At 48.0% G+C, this 18,732-nt stretch overlaps 2 protein-coding genes across 2 annotated transcripts in view; both read right to left on the bottom strand.

Moving 5' to 3' along the window:
- LOC143955446 (uncharacterized) overlaps positions 1–18,732 on the bottom strand; it is a 151,205-nt gene that overhangs the window by 45,059 nt on the left and 87,414 nt on the right. The gene's annotated exons all lie outside the window — the stretch shown is intronic.
- Positions 1–18,732, bottom strand: part of LOC143955337 (uncharacterized) — a 49,393-nt gene that overhangs the window by 29,062 nt on the left and 1,599 nt on the right. The window contains exons 3-10 of the mRNA XM_077465406.1: positions 18,200–18,367; positions 17,935–18,111; positions 17,287–17,451; positions 17,096–17,161; positions 16,719–16,796; positions 16,019–16,100; positions 15,604–15,964; positions 15,376–15,546 (exon numbers count right to left, since the gene is read on the bottom strand). Of these exons, the coding sequence (XP_077321532.1) occupies positions 15,376–15,546; positions 15,604–15,964; positions 16,019–16,100; positions 16,719–16,796; positions 17,096–17,161; positions 17,287–17,451; positions 17,935–18,111; positions 18,200–18,367 (1,268 nt within the window). The remainder of the gene's footprint in view (positions 1–15,375; positions 15,547–15,603; positions 15,965–16,018; positions 16,101–16,718; positions 16,797–17,095; positions 17,162–17,286; positions 17,452–17,934; positions 18,112–18,199; positions 18,368–18,732) is intronic.

Genomic DNA, 18,732 nt, shown 5'->3' with positions numbered 1-18,732 from the left:
GCCTGTGTTGGTTTGCTGTTTGCTGTTTTGGAGGCTGCAAAAAGATCTCTGCAAGGACTCTTTTTGGTGAAAGACCTGTCTACAGAACTGTAGGTGCTTTTCTTTTTGTATTATTTTGTGCTGAAGATAAGCGGACTTTAATTTACGGTTTTTATATGCTGAAGAAAAGCTTTATTTTTGATTTAATTATAAATAAATATATTTTGGTTTCACCTGACAACGGTTTATGCACTTAATCCCGCGGAGCTAGTATCCCCAAACTTCTCAATATATATATATATATATATATATATATATATATCTCCACTGTATCCAGTTTAGCTACATCTGACTGCAGCCCATTCCTGGTGTACTGTTTCTAATATACTTCAGGCGGTGTACACAGTACACAGTGCTGTGCACCCATAGTGCAGTTGCTCATACTTTTCTGGTGGTCAATACAGTACACCTATAGTTGTTATTACACTTCTGTTGGTGTACACAGTACCGTGCATCCCTAGTACAGTTGCTACTACTTTTCTGATGGTGTACACAGTACACAATACAGTGTAGTGTTTTTTTGCTAAACAAAATTTACAGCATATCCGGAAGGCCACCAAGGAGAGGCAGATGCTCACAGGCCACTAAAAGAGGGCAAGCAAGCTCTGTGTTTACAGTCAACAGTGCTGGTCATGGACATGGTGCATTCTCTGCAGGTGACCGTGGGGCACGCTTGTCCCTTTTTCCTGCAGCTGGCCGTCTTATTGAGCCACAACATGAGGAAGAGTTGGTGGAATGGATAACAAAGCCCCCCTCATCCTCTGTCACCCAGGCTCAGAGTAGTTTGCCTGCCAATGCAGCTGCCAAAGTGGCCTATTCCATTGGCTCCATGTCAACAGTCACTCCTTTCCTAGCCCCACCATCATGCACGGAGGAGTCCCCCGAACTATTCGACCACAGTGTCGGGTACATGCTGCAGGAGGATGTGCAGTGATCTGAAGGCTCCGATGATGGTACCCAGGTTGAGGAAGGGAGTAACGTGAGCCTAGAGAGAGGAGTTGCCCAAGAAGATCAAGAAACTGGCAGTGATTTTCCCCCAGCTGCAGCATACTGCCAAGTTTGCTCCAGTGACGAGGAGGGAGGGGATGATGAGGTCACGGACTCAACTTGGGTGCCTGATAGAAGAGAGAAGGAGGCACATCTCCAATGAGGTAGGATGCCCTCCAGGGGGCAGCTTAAGGGCAGCCACCCCATTGCATCACACCGCAGAGCTAAGCAGGTGCAGGGCGCTGCTGACTCCCCACATATTTTGAAAAGTTCTTTGGTGTGGGCCTTTTTTTACACGTGTGCAGCAGATCACACTGTTGCTGTTTGGATCGTATCAAGCGTGGCCAAAACAGCAGCCACTTGGGCACCACATGCTTGACCAGACATATGACAACCTCCCATGCAGTCCGTTGGCAACAGCATGTAAAAGACCCACATCAAAAAAAAGGCGGACCTCTCTTTGCTACTCATCAGCTGGGATCTCCAACCCCACTATACCTCCAGTCCTCTCAGAAACCTTCACTGAGAGGAATGAAGGTATAGAAATAGGTGTCCCAAGTACTTGCGGCCAATCTGCTAGCGATACACCTACATTGGATTTTAGCAGGCAAATTTCCCTACCCCAGTTTCTAAACCGTCGAAAGAAATTCGGTCCCAGCCATCTACAAGCTCAGCATCTGAATGCTACCTTGGCCAAATTGCTAGCACTGCAAATGCTGCTTTTTCAGCTGGTGACTCTGCCCCTTTTGTGAATTTGTGGAATGTGCGGTACCTCAGTGACAGATTCCCAAACACCATTTTCACGGAAGGCTCTCTACTAGCATGTGGAAGGCAATGTCTTGGCCTCACTGGACAAGGTAGTCAGCGGTAAGGTGCATATTACCGCTGACTAATGGTCCAACAGGCATGGACAGGGACGGTACCTATCTTTCACCAGGTGACTCTGCTGGCAGCTGGGAAGGATGCAGGACAGGGTGCAGTATTGTTGGAGCTCGTTCCACCACCACGCCTCCAAAACACTAGTGGTGATTCTGCCACAGCTCTCTCCTCCACCCCCTCCTCTTCTTCTTCCTCTATGGCCTCTTCCTCTGCAGATTTCTCCTCTGAACCAGCGGTGATCTGTAGGCGTTCATGGGGCTACGCAAGCACTCAGGCAAAAAGATGTTATGCGGTGCTTGAGTTGGTCTGCTTAGGGGACAGGAGCCACACTGGGGCAGAGATTCTATCAGCAGGGGCAGGCTCAGAGGTAGTTGACGCCATGCCAGCTTCAGCCAGAAATGGTTGTATTACGACAATGGCACCAAAGGCCCCCTTTATCCAGATACTAGTATTCCTGCAAGCGTGCCGATCACACAGGAAGCAGAAGAAGAGAAGGAGGATTGTGTCAGCATGGAGGTGGAGGATAACACTCAGCATCAGCAGCAGTCTTCAAGGGATCGTTTGCAGTCCCCAGAAACCCATGGAGTTGTACGTGGCTGGAAAGAGGTGGTTGAGGATCATGTGATCCTTAGTGACCCAGAGGACTCACGATCGAATGCCTCAGCAAACCTTCGCTGCATGGCCTCCCTGATCCTGAAAAGCCTGCAAAAGGACCCTAGGATTTGTGGTATCAAGGAGAGGGATCATTACTGCCTGGCAACCCTTCTTGATCATCGTTACAAGGGTAAGGTTGAAGAACTTATCCAGCCTTCGTAGAGGGAGTAAAGGATGAAACATCTTCAGGAGGCCTTGCAGAAAAGTTTGTGCAATGCGTTTCCAGAGCCTGGGAGGTTACAATTTCCTGGTGCTGGACAGCGTGTTGCTGAGGCTTCATTCAGTCACAGAAAGAGCGGTGGAGAAGGTGGTCGACTGACCGATGCCTTCAGGCAATTCTTCAGTCCTCAGCGCCTATGTCTGATCAGTTTCAGCAACCATCGCCAGAGTCTGAATTACATGGTGCAGGAATATCTAGGGGCAAGATCAGACTTGGAGACCTTTCCACCAGAACATCCACTGGGTTACTGGGTCTTGAGAATGAACCACTGGCCAGAGCTTGCTCAATATGCAATTGAGCTACTGGCCTGTCCTGCATCCAGCATTCTTTCTGAACGCACATTCAATGCTGCTGGAGGCTTTGTAACTGATCACAGTGTGCACCTGTCCACAGACTCTGTTGATAGGCTCACATTCATAAAAATGATTCAGTCTTGGATCACCAGCTACCAAGCACCTGATGCTGATGTATCCAAATGATTTTTCTATGGATGTGGGATCCCTTGAAGACTGCATATGCTGAGTGACTATCCTATTATGCTGGGTGACTATCCTATTCCTCCTCAAATGACATGATGATAGCTTCTAATGCCGCGTACACACGATCAAACAAGCGGGTGGAAAAGTCAGGCAAACTGAAGTCCGCCAGACAATCCCCCAGTGTGTAGCCTCCGGCATACTTTTTTGACCCGAAAGTACGGCGGACTTAGAAAGTAGTTTTGCACTCCAATCTTCCCGCCGGACTCGCATTTCGGCGGACAATCCGGCCGTGTGTATGCCAGTCCGCCGTACTTTCCCGCCCGGAGAAAAGTCCGCTCATTTCGAGCGTGTCTGCAGGTAGGCGGGGCCCGCGAAGGAGACGCCGCTGGCCCCGCCACCTGGTATGGACTTAGAAAGGGGAACCCCAACGCCGAAAAAATCGGCGTGGGGGTCCCCCCCAAGTCCACAACAGACCCTTGTGCGAGCACGCTACCCGGCCGGCCAGGAAAGGAGGGGCGAGCGAGCGCCCCCCCTCCTGAAGCGTACCAGGCTGCGTGCCCTCAACATGGGGGGTGCCTTGAGGAAGGGGGGGCCGTGCGGCCCCCCCACCCCAAAGCACCTTGTCCCCCATGTTGATGAGGACAAGGGCCTCTTCCCGACAACCCTGGCCGTTGGTTGTCGGGGTCTGCGGGCGGGGGGCTTAATAAGGGGGCCCCCGGATACCGGCCCCCCACCCTATGTGAATGAGTATGGGGTACAATGTACCCCTACCCATTCACCTGTAAAAAAAAAAAATAAATAAAAATAAAAAACACAACACACAAGATAAAATAATTTATTGCACAGCTCCGGGGGTCTTCTCGCCGGACTCCTCCGCTATCTTCTTGTAGCTCTTTTACTAGCGGAGGAGCCCGGCTTTCTTCTTCGTCGCCGCAGCCTCTTCTTCTGACTTCGGGGGTCTTGTTCCCATCTTTGGTTCTTCTGCCGGGCCACCGCGCCTTCTTATAGCTCTTTTACAGGCGGTTGCCCGGTCTTCTGTCGCCGCCGCCGCCGCCTTCCGTTCTTCTTCTCCTGGAGATGTTGACTCGACGTTCTCTCCGGCCGCAATGCCAGGGATGCGCTGCGCTGCGACTTATATAGGGACAAGGGGCAGTGTCACATGGGTTGATGTCACATGGGTTGATGTCACATGGCGACCCCGCCCCCTTACGATGTCACAGTCCCGGAGGATGCTGGGACTGTCGCCATGTGACATCAACCCATGTGACATCAACCGATGACACCGCCCCTTGTCCCTATATAAGTCGCAGCGCAGAGCGTCCCTGGCATTGCGGCCGGAGAGAACGTCGAGTCAACATCTCCAGGAGAAGAAGGAGAAGAAGAAGAAGAAGAACGGAAGGCGGCGGCGGCGGCGACGGCGGCGGCGACAGAAGACCGGGCCACCGCCTGTAAAAGAGCTATAAGAAGGCGCGGTGGCCCGGCAGAAGAACCGAAGAGGGGGACAAGACCCCCGAAGTCGGAACAAGAGGCCGCGGCGACGAAGAAGAAAGCCGGGCTCCTCCGCTAGTAAAAGAGCTACAAGAAGATAGCGGAGGAGTCCAGCAAGAAGACCCCCGAAGACGGAAGACCCCCGGAGCTGTGCAATAAATTATTTTATCTTGTGTGTTGTGTTTTTTTTTGTACTTTATTTTACAGGTGAATGGGTAGGGGTACATTGTACCCCATACTCATTCACATAGGGTGGGGGGCCGGTATCCGGGGGCCCCCTTATTAAAGGGGGCTCCCAGATTCCGATAAGCCCCCCACCCGCAGACCCCGACAACCAATGGCCAGGGTTGTCGGGAAGAGGCCCTTGTCCTCATCAACATGGGGACAATGTGCTTTGGGGTGGGGGGGCCGCGCGGCCCCCCCTTCCCCAAGGCACTCTCCATGTTGAGGGTACGCGGCCTGGCACGGCTCAGGAGGGCGGGGGACGCTCGCTCGCCCCCTCCTTTCCTGGCCGGCCGGGTAGCGTGCTCGCACAAGGGTCTGTTGTGGACTTGGGGGGGTTCCCCTTTAAGTCCATACCAGGTGGCGGGGCCAGCGGCGTCTCCTTCGCGGGCCCCGCCTACCTGCAGACGCGCACAAAATGAGCGGACTTTCCTCCGCGTGTGTGGGCGAGTCCGTTCATTTCAAAAGTAGGGCGACTAGTACGCCGTATTAGTCCGCTGAAAAAATGCCGTGTGTGAGCAAGTAGCCCGTTCGGAAAGTCCGACGGACAGTCTGGCGGGGAGTCCGCCAGACTAAGTCTGTCTGATAGACGGCTACGTGTGTATGCGGCATTAGAATATTTTCAGTTCAGAGCACCACCTCCATTACCTAAGGCCCAATTTTTCTGCCCCTGTTTAACAGGGGTGCGTAATTAAAATTTTTGATCAAATATTTAACAGCAGGGCTCGTTCCTGCGCTCAACAAGAGTATCTGTGAGGGGTTGCAGTGTTGTGCCACCACCACCACCACCGCCTAAGGCCCAATTTTTCTGCCCCTGTTTAACAGGGGGGCACGTAATTACAATTTTTGATCTAATATTTCACAGCAGGGCCTGTTCCTGCACTCAACAAAAGTATCTGTGAGGCTTTACAGTGTTGTGCCACCACCGCCGCCTAAGGCCCAATTTTTCTGCCCCTGTTTAACAGGGGCATGTAAATACAATTCTTGATATATTTCACAGCAGGGCCCATTCCAGCACCCACCAAGAGTAACTGTGGGGGCTTACAGTGTTCTGGTACCACCAACATCTAAGGCTCGCAGAGTGTATAGGGCAGGCCGTATAGTACATACAGGCGGTTCCCTACTTTCAAACATCTGACTTACAAATGACTCCTTCTTACAAATGGAGGGAGACAACAGGAAGTGAGAGGAAATCTACCCCTAGGAAGGGAAATTCTCTCCTGTAAGAGTTAATATGGGAAAAAGGTGTCTCCTCTCCACTGATGCTTTATCCTTGTTTCGCTAATAACCCTAAATTTTCTAAATGCAATTGTCATTGGGACAGAAAGTGAGGTGAAATCTTCTGAACAGGGGCACAGACAGCAAAACAAATGTTACAGGGGTGATAACCCTTCCCTATGTTATCTGAAAAGCTTAAAAATGTATTTTTGAACTGGAGCTACAGTTAAAAAATTTACCTGTTCCAAATTAAAAACAGATTCGACTTAACAACAAACCTACAGTCCCTGTCTTGTTTGGACCGCCGGTATACTGCTGTTCAGAGTATATAGGGCCTGGGGGCCACACGCATTTTTTTTTCATTTAGGTACGGGGTTCACCTTAATATCCATACCAGACCCAAAGGGCCTGGCAATGGGCTGGGGGGAGGGGCCCATGCCGTTTTTCTCAATGATTTTTATCTATATTGCCGGGACCCGACATTACATTACAGCCGCAAGCAGTTTTAAATGACTTTTATTCCTTTAGAAATGTCATTTTGTGCAGGGACTGTTCTAAACATGGGAAACACGCACCACTTTACAGACATACTATAGACACCCCCCAGGTACGATATTTAAAGGAATATTTAACTTTTATTGTTTCACTTTAAGCATTATTAAAATCCCTGCTCCCAAAAAAACGGCCATTTATAAAACTTTTTTTATTTGCATTGATACATGTCCCCTGGGGCAGGACCCGGGTCCCCAAACACTTTTTATGACAATACCATGCATATTAGCCTTTAAAATGAGCACTTTCGTTTTTTCACATTCGAGTCCCATAGACTTTAACGGGGTTCACATGTTCGCATAAATTTTTGGTCTGTTCGCATGTTCTGGCCGCGAATCGGGGGGTGTTTGGCTCATCTCTAGTCACTATTATAAGGGACCACTACACTGACCACTGATATAAGGCAGTGTCATGAATTAGTAAGACCAGACAGTGTGGATTGCACAGAGAGAGCCAAAACGCATGTAAGTGAATAATTAAGTTTATTTAAAGATAAGTAATAACAATATATAAACACCTCCAATACAAACAGTGAACAACCAACCCAACAGTGACCCACAAACAACAACTACCGTATTTATCAGCGTATAACACGCGCCGGCGTATAACATGCACTCCAAGTTTAGGAGGGAATTTTAAGGAAAAAAACTTTTAGTAGGGAAGTTTAGGGAAAAAAAACTTACATTTAAATGCCCATCAATGCAGCCTTGTCAGTGTAATTTGCAGCCTTGCCCCAGTGTCCATTGCAGTCTTGCCCCAGTGTCCATTGCAGCCTTGCCCCAGTGCAGCCTTGCCCCCAGTGTCCATTACAGCCTTGCCCCAGTGCAGCCTTGCCCCAGTGACCATTACAGCCTGGCCCCAGTGCAGCCTTTTCAGTGCAGCCTTGACTCAGTACAGCTTTGCCCCCAGTGTCCATTACAGCCTTGCCCCAGTGCAGCTTTGCCCCCAGTGTCCATTACAGCCTTGCCCCAGTGCAGCCTTGTCAATGCAGCCTTGCCCCAGTACAGCTTTCCCCCCAGTGTCCATTACAGCCTTGCCCCAGTGCAGCCTTGCCCCCAGTGTCCATTACAGCCTTGCCCCAGTGCAGCCTTGCCTCCATTGTCCATTACAGCTTTGCCCCAGTGCAGCCTTGCCTCCATTGTCCATTACAGCCTTGCCCCAGTGCAGTCTTGCCCCAGTGCAGCCTTGCCCCCAGTGTACATTGCAGCCTTGTCATGAATTTAAAATTGGCGCCACCGAGATCGCCACTGAGACTGGGCGGAGCGAACTCCACCGAGATCGCAAGGACTAGGCGGAGCCAAGATACACATAGCCGAGTGTACTCAGCTCTGCTCACAGTCATGCCCAGTCCCACCCTATGATGGACATAACACAGGACCAATGGCGGGACTGGGCGTGACTGTGAGCGGAGCCAAGAGCCGAGCGCACTCGGCTATGTGTATCTCGGCGGTAATCGCTCCGCTCTGCTCACAATCAGCGGAGATTTAACGGGGATCGGTGTATAAAACGCACCCACGATTTTCCCCTGATTTTAAGGGAAAAAAAGTGTGTGTTATACGCCGATAAATACGGTATATAAAATATAAGGGAAGTACCGCAATCTTAAATGTAGCCAGGCTAGGGTTATTCACAAGAGATCAGTAGATAAACAAGGGCAGTTCCAGAATCACAAACGTAAGGAAAGCCGGGGTCATACATAGGGAATCAGCAGATGGGGGAAGGTGCAAAGGGATCAGTCTACAGGGCAGGGACGCAAGGTAACAGGAGGAACAGGATCAGATGCACAGGGTAACAGGATCAGGAACACAGGTTACAGAATCAGGTTCACAGGTAGCAGGTACGGATCAGGGCACAAGGAAGATACCAAGGCGATGAGAGCAATCATCAGCCGAGTATTTATATGAATGCCTGTAATTAGCTTCAAGTGACACCTGAACGCAGGAAGTGCTGTCTGCTCCACAGTGCCGGGAAACACCCGCTGGCGGACACCGGTACTACAGCCCAAGGAACCAACAGTGCCACTAACAGGTGAATCCCTCCACTACAGATCCTGAGTGTTGGAAGACACCCGCTAGTGGACACTGGTACTGCGTTTCAAGAGACTGACAGCGCCACCAATGGGAGAACCCTTTGCTGACAGGCAGTCTGTAATAGTTGGGGGAGTTTGGATCACTAGCTAGCTGATCTCCAAGTCTCGGAATTTCAGGACTCATATGAAGTTTTAACAATGCACTTTACTGGTTCACCCGGGAGCCCTCAACATGCATGGGTGAGAACTCCAACTGTCAATTGTTGTCTCCCTTAAAAGGCACCACAACCCTAACACTGGGGACACATATCTCCGTTCCAGGACCCATCCTTAGCATCTTGCACATATTCCCCTCTTTCTGCATTAACACAAAGGTGTCCGAGGTGATGTGGGACACTGCAGTGTACCCTAGAGAGGGCAACGGCATTCTGGTGTTGTTTTCCAGGCCTGTGCTCTACCACAGAACACAGGCCAAGGAGAGGAGTACAGCCAGAGGAGGAAGTTGTCCTCATTTTTGTTGTTCTTCAAGTCAAGTTGGGCATCCCATAACCCCCTTTACCCTATCCAAGTTGAAATCCCTAAAAAAAATCCTAAAAACCAAGCCCATGGACTGACTGTTCCTTGTCTCTGGTTGAGAGTTGAAAAAGAGTGTGGCCTGGCTGGGGACCCAAAACTCAGCGGCTCCTAAGGAGATAGCACTAGATGTGGTAGATTTAAGGCGTTTACTTGCCAGGTTGGTGTTCCTTATCAATTACCTCCTCAGACTGTCCTTGCCACTTGGCTAGGAACTTACTCTCTTTGGTTGGTATAAGCACAGCCAGCCAGCCCACAACTTGGATCTGTATGAGCTTTGTGGACCGATTCTACACTCTTCTCTGTGATTCTCGACCCTCTCGAAATGCTTCTTTACCAGAGGCATCACCCTAGCGATTCTTTCCCTCATTTGGGTGATATGCCTCAACATTGTCATATGTGGAGAAGATTGGCAAGCAACCCGTACACCAACTCAGATTGGGAAAACCTGGCAGATGCCTGAGGTACCTCTCTGATGGCAAACATCAGTTCGGGGAGCGAGCAGTCTCGATCTTTTCTATCTCTTTGTACAACCCTCTGGAGCAGGGGTGTCAAACTCCATTTCAACAATGTAAGAGACCACTATACTGACATAAGGGGGTCCTTGTCCCATTTGTCACCAATGTAAGGGATCACTACACTGACCATTGATATAAGGGGGTTCTTCTCCCATTGGTCACCAATGTAAGAGACCACTGACATAAGGGGGTCCTTCTCCCATTGGTAACCAATGTAAGGGACAACTACACTGACCACTGATATCAGGGGGTCCTTCTCCCATTTGTCACCAATGTAAGAGACCACTGACATAAGGGGGTCCTTCTCCCATTTGTCACCAATGTAAGAGACCACTACACTGACCACTAATATAAGGGGGTGTCAGGAACCATGAAACAGACAGAGACAGAAGTACAATCAAATCACACTTGTTTATTAATAAAAATAAAAAGGTAAATAGGAAAAAGCGTAGTCAAACATAGCCAGAGTCCAGTAGCCAGATCGGGTAGTCAGCCAGTCCAAAGTTCATAAACCAGATCGGGTAATCAGCCAGGCCAGACGTCAGGGATCCAAGGAGAGCAACCGCAAGCAGGATGGAAGCCAGGAGGGATGTAGCAAGCAGCAAAAGCAGAAGGTTCCTAGTGATGTGACCAAACGTGAAGGCAACGGAGAAATGAGCTGGAAGACTTTATATAGGCAGGTCAGACGAGCATCATCGGGAACAGCTGGTAACTGAAGAGAGAGAAGAGAGCTGGCAATTAGCCGACAGCTGAGCGGCCAGCCCAGAGGAGGAAGGGCTAAGCCAGCCCTGACAGGGGGTCCTTCTCCCATTGGTCACCAATGTAAGGGACCACTACACTGACCACTGATATAAGGGGGTCCTTCTCCCATTTGTCACCAATGTAAGGGATCACTAAACTGACCACTGATATAAGGGGGTCCTTCACTCCTTGGTCACCAATGTAAGGGATCACTAAACTGACCACTGATATGAGGAGGTCCTTCTCCCATTGGTCACCAATGTAAGGGACCACTACACTGACCATTGATATAAGGGGGTCCTTTACCTATTGGTCACCAATGTAAGGGACCACTACACTGACCACTGATATAAGAGGGTCCTTCTCCCATTGGTCACCAATGTAAGGGACCACTAAAATGACCATTAATATAAGGGGGTCATTCACCCATTGGTCACCAATGTAAGGGATCACTAAACTGACCACTGATATAAGGGGGTCCTTCTCCCATTTGTCACCAATGTAAGGGATCCCCAAACTGACCACTGATATAAGGGGGTCCTTCTTCCATTGGTCACCAATGTAAGGGGCCACTACACTGACCACTGATATAAGGGGGTGCTTCTCCCATTGGTCACCAATGTAAGGGACCACTACACTGATCACTGATATAAGGGGGTTCTTTTCCCATTGGTCACCAATGTAAGGGACCACTACACTGACCACTGATATAAGGGGGTGATTCTCCCATTGGTCACCAATGTAAGGGACCACTACACTGACCACTGATATAAGGGGGTGATTCTCCCATTGGTCACCAATGTAAGGGACCACTACACTGACCACTGATATAAGGGGGTGATTCTCCCTTATATCAGTGGTCAGTGTAGCAGTCCCTTACATTGGTCACCCCACCCCCACCCTTAGTTTTTAGATCTGCAGACAAGGAATGATAAATACGATCCTTCCTTTGACTTTTTTGCTCTGAGGCAGTGCTGTGAGGTCAATGCAGGGTCCAGGAAGGGAAAGTTGCTGAATTTTGGCCTGTAGTTGCCGACTAATCAGGATAATTGCCTGCTGGCATGACGGGGGGGTTACTGGGTGTAAATAGAAAATAAGATCTTATTACCTCCTCTGCTGCCACTTCCAGCGATGTCCCCTCTCTACTTCCTCCCGACTCACCTCTCACCCGTAACTTCCTGTTCTTATTTGACATCACTTCCTGTCTACCATAGAGACTTCCTGTCTGGGTAGAAGTGAGATCCCAACCTTGTGGAGAACTTCAGCCCCCGAGAAATGTCTCGTAGTGTGAACACAGCCTTGTGCTGTGTGTGTATGTACTGTATATCCTTATAGATGGGGTCATCTCCACTCCCACTAAGGGGGATAGAAATATATTACTGCCTAGTCCAGCCTTTCTAAGCCAGTGTTCCTCCAAAGGTTTCTAGGGGTTGCCTGAGCAATTAACAATTTCAGTCTCTCAGTAACAACTGACATTAACGATCAGTAAGAGGGGCAGTCTTCCCACTGATAACAATATAAGAATGTCCTTTTTCCACTGACCACTGATATAACGAGGTCCTTCTCCCATTGGTCACCAATGAATGGGACCACTACACTGACTACGGATATAAGGGGGTCCTTCTCCCATTGGTCACCGATGTAAGGGATCATTACACTGACCACTGATATAAGGGGGTCCTTCTCCCATTGGTCACCGATGTAAGGGATCATTACACTGACCACTGATATAAGGGGATCCTTCTCCCATTGGTCACCGATGTAAGGGATCATTACACTGACCACTGATATAAGGGGATCCTTCTCCCATTGGTCACCAATGTAAGGGACCACTACACTGACCACTGATATAAGGGGATCCTTCTCCCATTGGTCACCAATGTAAGGGATCATTACACTGACCACTGATATAAGGGGATCCTTCTCCCATTGGTCACCAATGTAAGGGACCACTACACTGACCACTGATATAAGGGGATCCTTCTCCCATTGGTCACCAATGTAAGGGACCACTACACTGACCATCAATATAAGGGGCGTCCTTCTCCCTTTGGTCACCACCCCTTGCCATGTTTCCCAGGCTCCGCTTTGCCACCTGCAGGCCTGGAATCAGCATGGCAGAGGATACCACACAAAGGGGAGGAAGACCTGCAAACATCAGATAGTTTATCACATGGGGGGGGGGGGTAATGGTTTGTTATTTGGAAGCATTATGCCCCGTACACGCGATCGGAAATTCCGCCAGCAAAAGTCCGATGAGAGATTTTGGTCGGAAAATGCGACCGTGTGTACGCTCCATTCGACTTATTGCATGGCGGAATTCCAGCCAGCAAAATATTGAGAGCATGTTCTCAATTTTTTTTCGGTCGGAAAAATTTTCGATCGGAAATTCCTATGCATGCCCGGAAACAATTCGACGCATGCGCGGAAGCCTTGAACTTCCTTTTCTCGGCTCCTCGTAGCGTTGTACGTCACACCGCCTTCTTCACAGTCGAAAGTTCAGAAAACTTTTGTGTGACCGTGTGTATGCAAGCCAAGCTTGAGCGGAATTCCATCGGAAAAAAAAGACATCCAAGATTGTGCCTGTCGGAAAATCCGCTCGTGTGCACGCGGCGTGAGAGTTAGGTGGGGGGAAAAAAAATGTAAAAAGTTAAACTTACGCCGAAAAATGTAAACCCCCTCCCCAAAATGTTTGAGCCCAGACATACAGTTAGGGCCATAAATATTTGGACAGTGACACAATTTTCGCAAGTTGGGCTCTGCATGCCACCGCATTGGATTTGAAATGAAACCTCTACAACAGAATTCAAGTGCAGATTGTAACGTTTAATTTGAAGGGTTGAACAAAAATACCTGATAGAAAATGTAGGAATTGTACACATTTCTTTACAAACACTCCACATTTTAGGAGCTCAAAAGTAATTGGACAAATAAACATAACCCAAACAAAATATTTATTTATTCAATATTTTGTTGCAAATCCTTTGGAGGCAATCACTGCCTTAAGTCTGGAACCCATGGACATCACCAAACGCTGGGTTTCCTCCTTCTTAATGCTTTGCCAGGCCTTTCCAGCCGCAGCCTTCAGGTCTTGCTTGTTTGTGGGTCTTTCCGTCTTAAGTCTGGATTTGAGCAAGTGAAATGCATGCTCAATTGGGTTAAGATCTGGTGATTGACTTGGCCATTGCAGAATGTTCCACTTTTTTTTGCACTCATGAACTCCTGGGTAGCTTTGGCTGTATGCTTGGGGGTCATTGTCCATCTGTACTATGAAGCGCCGTCCGATCAACTTTGCACCATTTGGCTAAATCTGGGCTGAAAGTATATCCCGGTACACTTCAGAATTCATCCGGCTACTCTTGTCTGCTGTTATGTCATCAATAAACACAAGTGACCCAGTGCCATTGAAAGCCATGCATGCCCATGCCATCACGTTGCCTCCACCATGTTTTACAGAGGATGTGGTGTGCCTTGGATCATGTGCCGTTCCCTTTCTTCTCCAAACTTTTTTTCTTCCCATCATTCTGGTACAGGTTGATCTTTGTCTCATCTGTCCATAGAATACTTTTCCAGAACTGAGCTGGCTTCTTGAGGTGTTTTTGGGCAAATTTAACTCTGGCCTGTCTATTTTTGGAATTGATGAATGGTTTGCATCTACATGTGAACCCTTTGTATTTACTTTCATGGAGTCTTCTCTTTACTGTTGACTTAGAGACAGATACACCTACTTCCCTGAGAGTGTTCTGGACTTCAGTTGATGTTCTTCACCAAAGAAAGTATGCAGCGATCATCCACCACTGTTGTCTTCCGTGGATGCCCAGCCCTTTTTGAGTTCCCAAGCTCACCAGTCAATTCCTTTTTTCTCAGAATGTACCCGACTGTTGATTTTGCTACTCCAAGCATGTCTGCTATCTCTCTGATGGATTTTTTTCTTTTTTTTTTCAGCCTCAGGATGTTCTGCTTCACCTCAATTGAGAGTTCCTTTGACCGCATGTTGTCTGGTCACAGCAACAGCTTCCAAATGCAAAACCACACACCTGGAATCAACCCCAGACCTTTTAACTACTTCATTGGTTACAGGTTAACGAGGGAGACGCCTTCAGAGTTAATTGCAGCCCTTAGAGTCCATTGTCCAATTACTTTTGGTCCCTTGAAAAAGAGGAGGCTATGCATTACAGAGCTATGATTCCTAAACCCTTTCTCCGATTTGGATGTGGAAACTCTCATAGTGCAGCTGGGAGTGTGCACTTTCAGCCCATATTATATATATAATTGTATTTCTGAACATGTTTTTGTAAACAGCTAAAATAACAAAACTTGTGTCACTGTCCAAATATTTATGGCCCTAACTGTACACCCGATATTCATTATTACCTCTAAACTGATGACCAGTGAAGGCTTCTAATGCGTCTCCGATGAGAAAATATTTTGGATAGCAATATTCGCCATCATTCCACCGACCCACACCATTTCCTTTATTTCTTTTTTTGTTCGCTACAATTTTTTATTATACTTTTTCTTTTAACAAGATTTGCAGTCATAAGATCAGGAATTTGTAAAAGGTAGAAATTTTATTGGTCAGGAAAATGACTCGTCTGGAATGTGGAGGTGAAAAGGGTTAGTGTGAGCTAGATGGGATCACTCTGCTGTGGTCACACCCTAAGCATTAGAGCTCCCCCTAGCTGCACCCTGGTAATAACATTGCTAGGAGGTCTATTCATTTATCCGCTACATACTCCCGATCTTTATATAAACGTCTCCTGACAATTCCCTCACTCAGAAGAAGAAAGTGTCTTCTCCCCCGTGTGAGATCTCTGATGTCGGTCGCGGTTGGACTTGTCTGAAAAACGCTTCCCGCACCGAGAACATAAATACGGCTTCTCCCCCGTGTGCAATCTCAGGTGCCTGTGACGACTGGACTTGTCGGCGAAGCATTTCCCGCACTCACTACACTGATACGGCTTCTCGCCCGTGTGCAGTCTCTGATGCGTGTAAAGGACATACTTCTCGGAAAACTGCTTTCCGCACTCCGAACAGGAGTACGGCCTCACGCCTGTGTGGGATCTCAGATGCGTGTTAAGAGTGAACTTCCTTGAAAAACATTTCCCGCACTCCGAACAAGGATACGGCTTCTCGCCCATGTGCAACCTCTGGTGTCTGTAAAGATGGGACCTATCTGAAAAACGTTTGCCGCACTCGGAACAGGAATACGGCTTCTCCCCCGCGTGAGAGCTCTGATGTGTGACAAGTTGTGATTTTTCTACAAAGCTTTTCCCGCAATCGGGGCAGGAATACGACTTCTCCCCCGTGTGCAATCCCTGATGTTTTTTAAGACTAGACTTACGTGTAAAAGATTTCCCGCACTCTGGGCAGGAATGTGGCTTTTCCCCTGTGTGAGATCTTTCATGCTCATTAAGACGGTATTTTAAACTGAAACACTTCCCGCACTCAGTACAGGAAAACCTCTTGACTGTTGGAAGTACGGCACCGTCCCGCACAGTCTGAGGTTCCTCAGGATAAAAGGAATACGATGGTCCGGCACCGTCCCGCACAGTCTGAGGTTCCTCGGGATAAGAGGAATACGATGGTCCGGCACCGTCCCGCACAGTCTGAGGTTCCTCAGGATAAGAGGAATACGATGGTCCATCTACACTGTGTGGTGCCGGATGGACATTTGAGGTAGTCGGGTTTTCTCCTGGACTATACTGTGTGATGTCCTCATCTTCTACTTTACAGTCTGAATCTCTGAACGCCATAGAAGTGTCGTCCTCGATTACTATCCTTATTATCCCATCCTCCTCCATAGACTGCTGATCATCACTCACATACATCTCTTCTTCTTCTTCTGCTTTAACCTCAACTTTTATATCTATCAGATCTTCACCCTAAACCAAAAGGATGATAGGAAATATCATTAAAATATATCGTTAATGATGTGAGACCATATAGAAAAATATCATACATCATTTCCACGAGTCATTTTCATGTTCTAGATGCTCCATTCCACCAACCTGATAATCTTCCCATCTGGAATCCCGGGAATACAGAGGACGGGGACATCTCTCTGGTGGGTTCCTGGTATTTGGTGGCTCCATCATATCCTTGTGTCCTTCAGAAACCTCCTTCATCACGCCATACTCCTCATCCTCCTCTATAAACTCTTCTTTTACAACAATATTATCCTTGGGGTTTTCATTCTGAAAGATATAATAAAACATTCATTGTAACAAACATGACTGTATATAAATCATAACTACCAATAATTCCTCATCTACCTGATGATGGTGGGGGATGGTGTGACCTTCCTGTGTGGAATCCCGGGAATACAGAGGACGGGGACATCTCTCTGGTGGGTTCCCATTACTGGATCCATCTGTAGGAAACACACACACTGACTGAATACATTGTTTCTATGTGTTTATCAGATGATGGGGGATCTAGGTGGAGCCTCCTTACTGCTCTCTCCTTTACAATAAAGTCTCCTCTTACCCGGTGATGTGAGGGGTGGCTGATTGGCCATCATGACGTCCTTGTAGAGATCCTTGTGTCCTTCTAAATACTTCTACAAAGAGAAATAGACAGTGACATCACTTAGGAACCTGACACACACAATGATACAGTCACCATCCAGACACATCCCTTGTCTGTTACTGGATAATGTCCCAGAATTCCCAGAATCCTCCTCACCTCTCCTGTCAGCAGCTCCATCATCTTCTTGGTGACTTCTAGAATCTTCTCCATGTTGTGTCTTCTAAGGATCAGGGATGGAGGTGGTGGGATGGTGATGGGATTCTGGGTTCTAGAGGATCTTGTCTCGTCTTTAGTAGATTTCTTCATGACTACTGTACAGTTCTGTGTTGTAGAAAGATGAATATCACTCTCCCATAATCCCTCACCTCTATATTTATTCTCCAGGGATTGGCCACAGTGTTCCCGATTCAGCAAAGGACAGACATCTCCATCCAATGATATGATTACAATGTGGTCAGATTTATAGCTCCTTCTAGAAAAGTCTTATAACAGAGTCACTAATGTTTTACGAGTAATGTCATTGACCCACCAGGAAATGGTACCTATGGATTTAGTGGTCAGTGGGTGTGGCATGCTGGTAATCACCGGTTCCACTGATTGGACTAAACCTAAAATTGTACTCTTCTATAAGCAATGCCACCATCTTGTGCTATAACCAAATATCATAGAGTACGTACACTTCATGTATTCATAGTACTTGTGTGGTTGTCGTTATTGATTAGAAGAACATCAGAAGACTTTTAAAGTGACTCTGAATACATCCCAGTGTACAGCGGAGTCAGATTTACCCTTCATTACACTCACCTCTCCAGTCAGCAGGCTGAGGATCTCCAGGGTGAAGTTCAATATCGTCTCATTCCGGGGAAATTCCTTCCTTGGATTGTCCATCATGACGTCCTTGTAGAGATCCTTGTGTCCTTCTAAATACTCCCACTCCTCCATGGAGAAATAGACAGTGACATCCTGACACCTTATAGGAACCTGACACACACAATGATACAGTCACCATCCAGACACATCCCTTGTCTGTTACTGGATAATGTCCCAGAATTCCCAGAATCCTCCTCACCTCTCCTGTCAGCAGATGGACCATCATGGTGGTCAGTTCCAGGATCTTCTGCTCTTTGCTCCTCTCAGGTATGGGAGAAGGAGGGGGAGGCACCATGGTGGGGCTCTGGGTCCTTCTGCATCCTCCTGAGATTGGCTCCCCACTAGACTTCTTCACCACAACATAATCCTACAGATCGGGAGAAAGATAAACCGACATCAATCATCTGACATCATCTACATGTCTACAAGAAGAACATGGTCTACTGACCAGACTAGACCAGAGTGATGTCATGTGACCTCCCAGAATCCTCCTCACCTCTCCGGTCAGGTCGGTGTTTTATTAATAGAGATAAGAGTGATGTCATGTGACCTCCCAGAATCCTCCTCACCTCTCTGGTCAGGTCTGTGTTTTATTAATAGAGATAAGAGTGATGTCATGTGACCTTCCAGAATCCTCCTCACCTCTCCGGTCAGGTCTGTGTTTTATTAATAGATAAGAGTGATGTCATGTGACCTCCCAGAATCCTCCTCACCTCTCCGGTCAGGTCTGTG

Source organism: Lithobates pipiens, unplaced genomic scaffold (assembly GCF_037356315.1).
Source record: "Lithobates pipiens isolate NorthernLeopardFrog02 unplaced genomic scaffold, aLitPip1_a1.2 Scaffold_35, whole genome shotgun sequence".
NCBI lineage: Eukaryota > Metazoa > Chordata > Amphibia > Anura > Ranidae > Lithobates > Lithobates pipiens.
The sequence above is the reverse complement of the archived record's forward strand: the minus strand, read 5'-3'. Positions and strand labels throughout refer to the sequence as shown.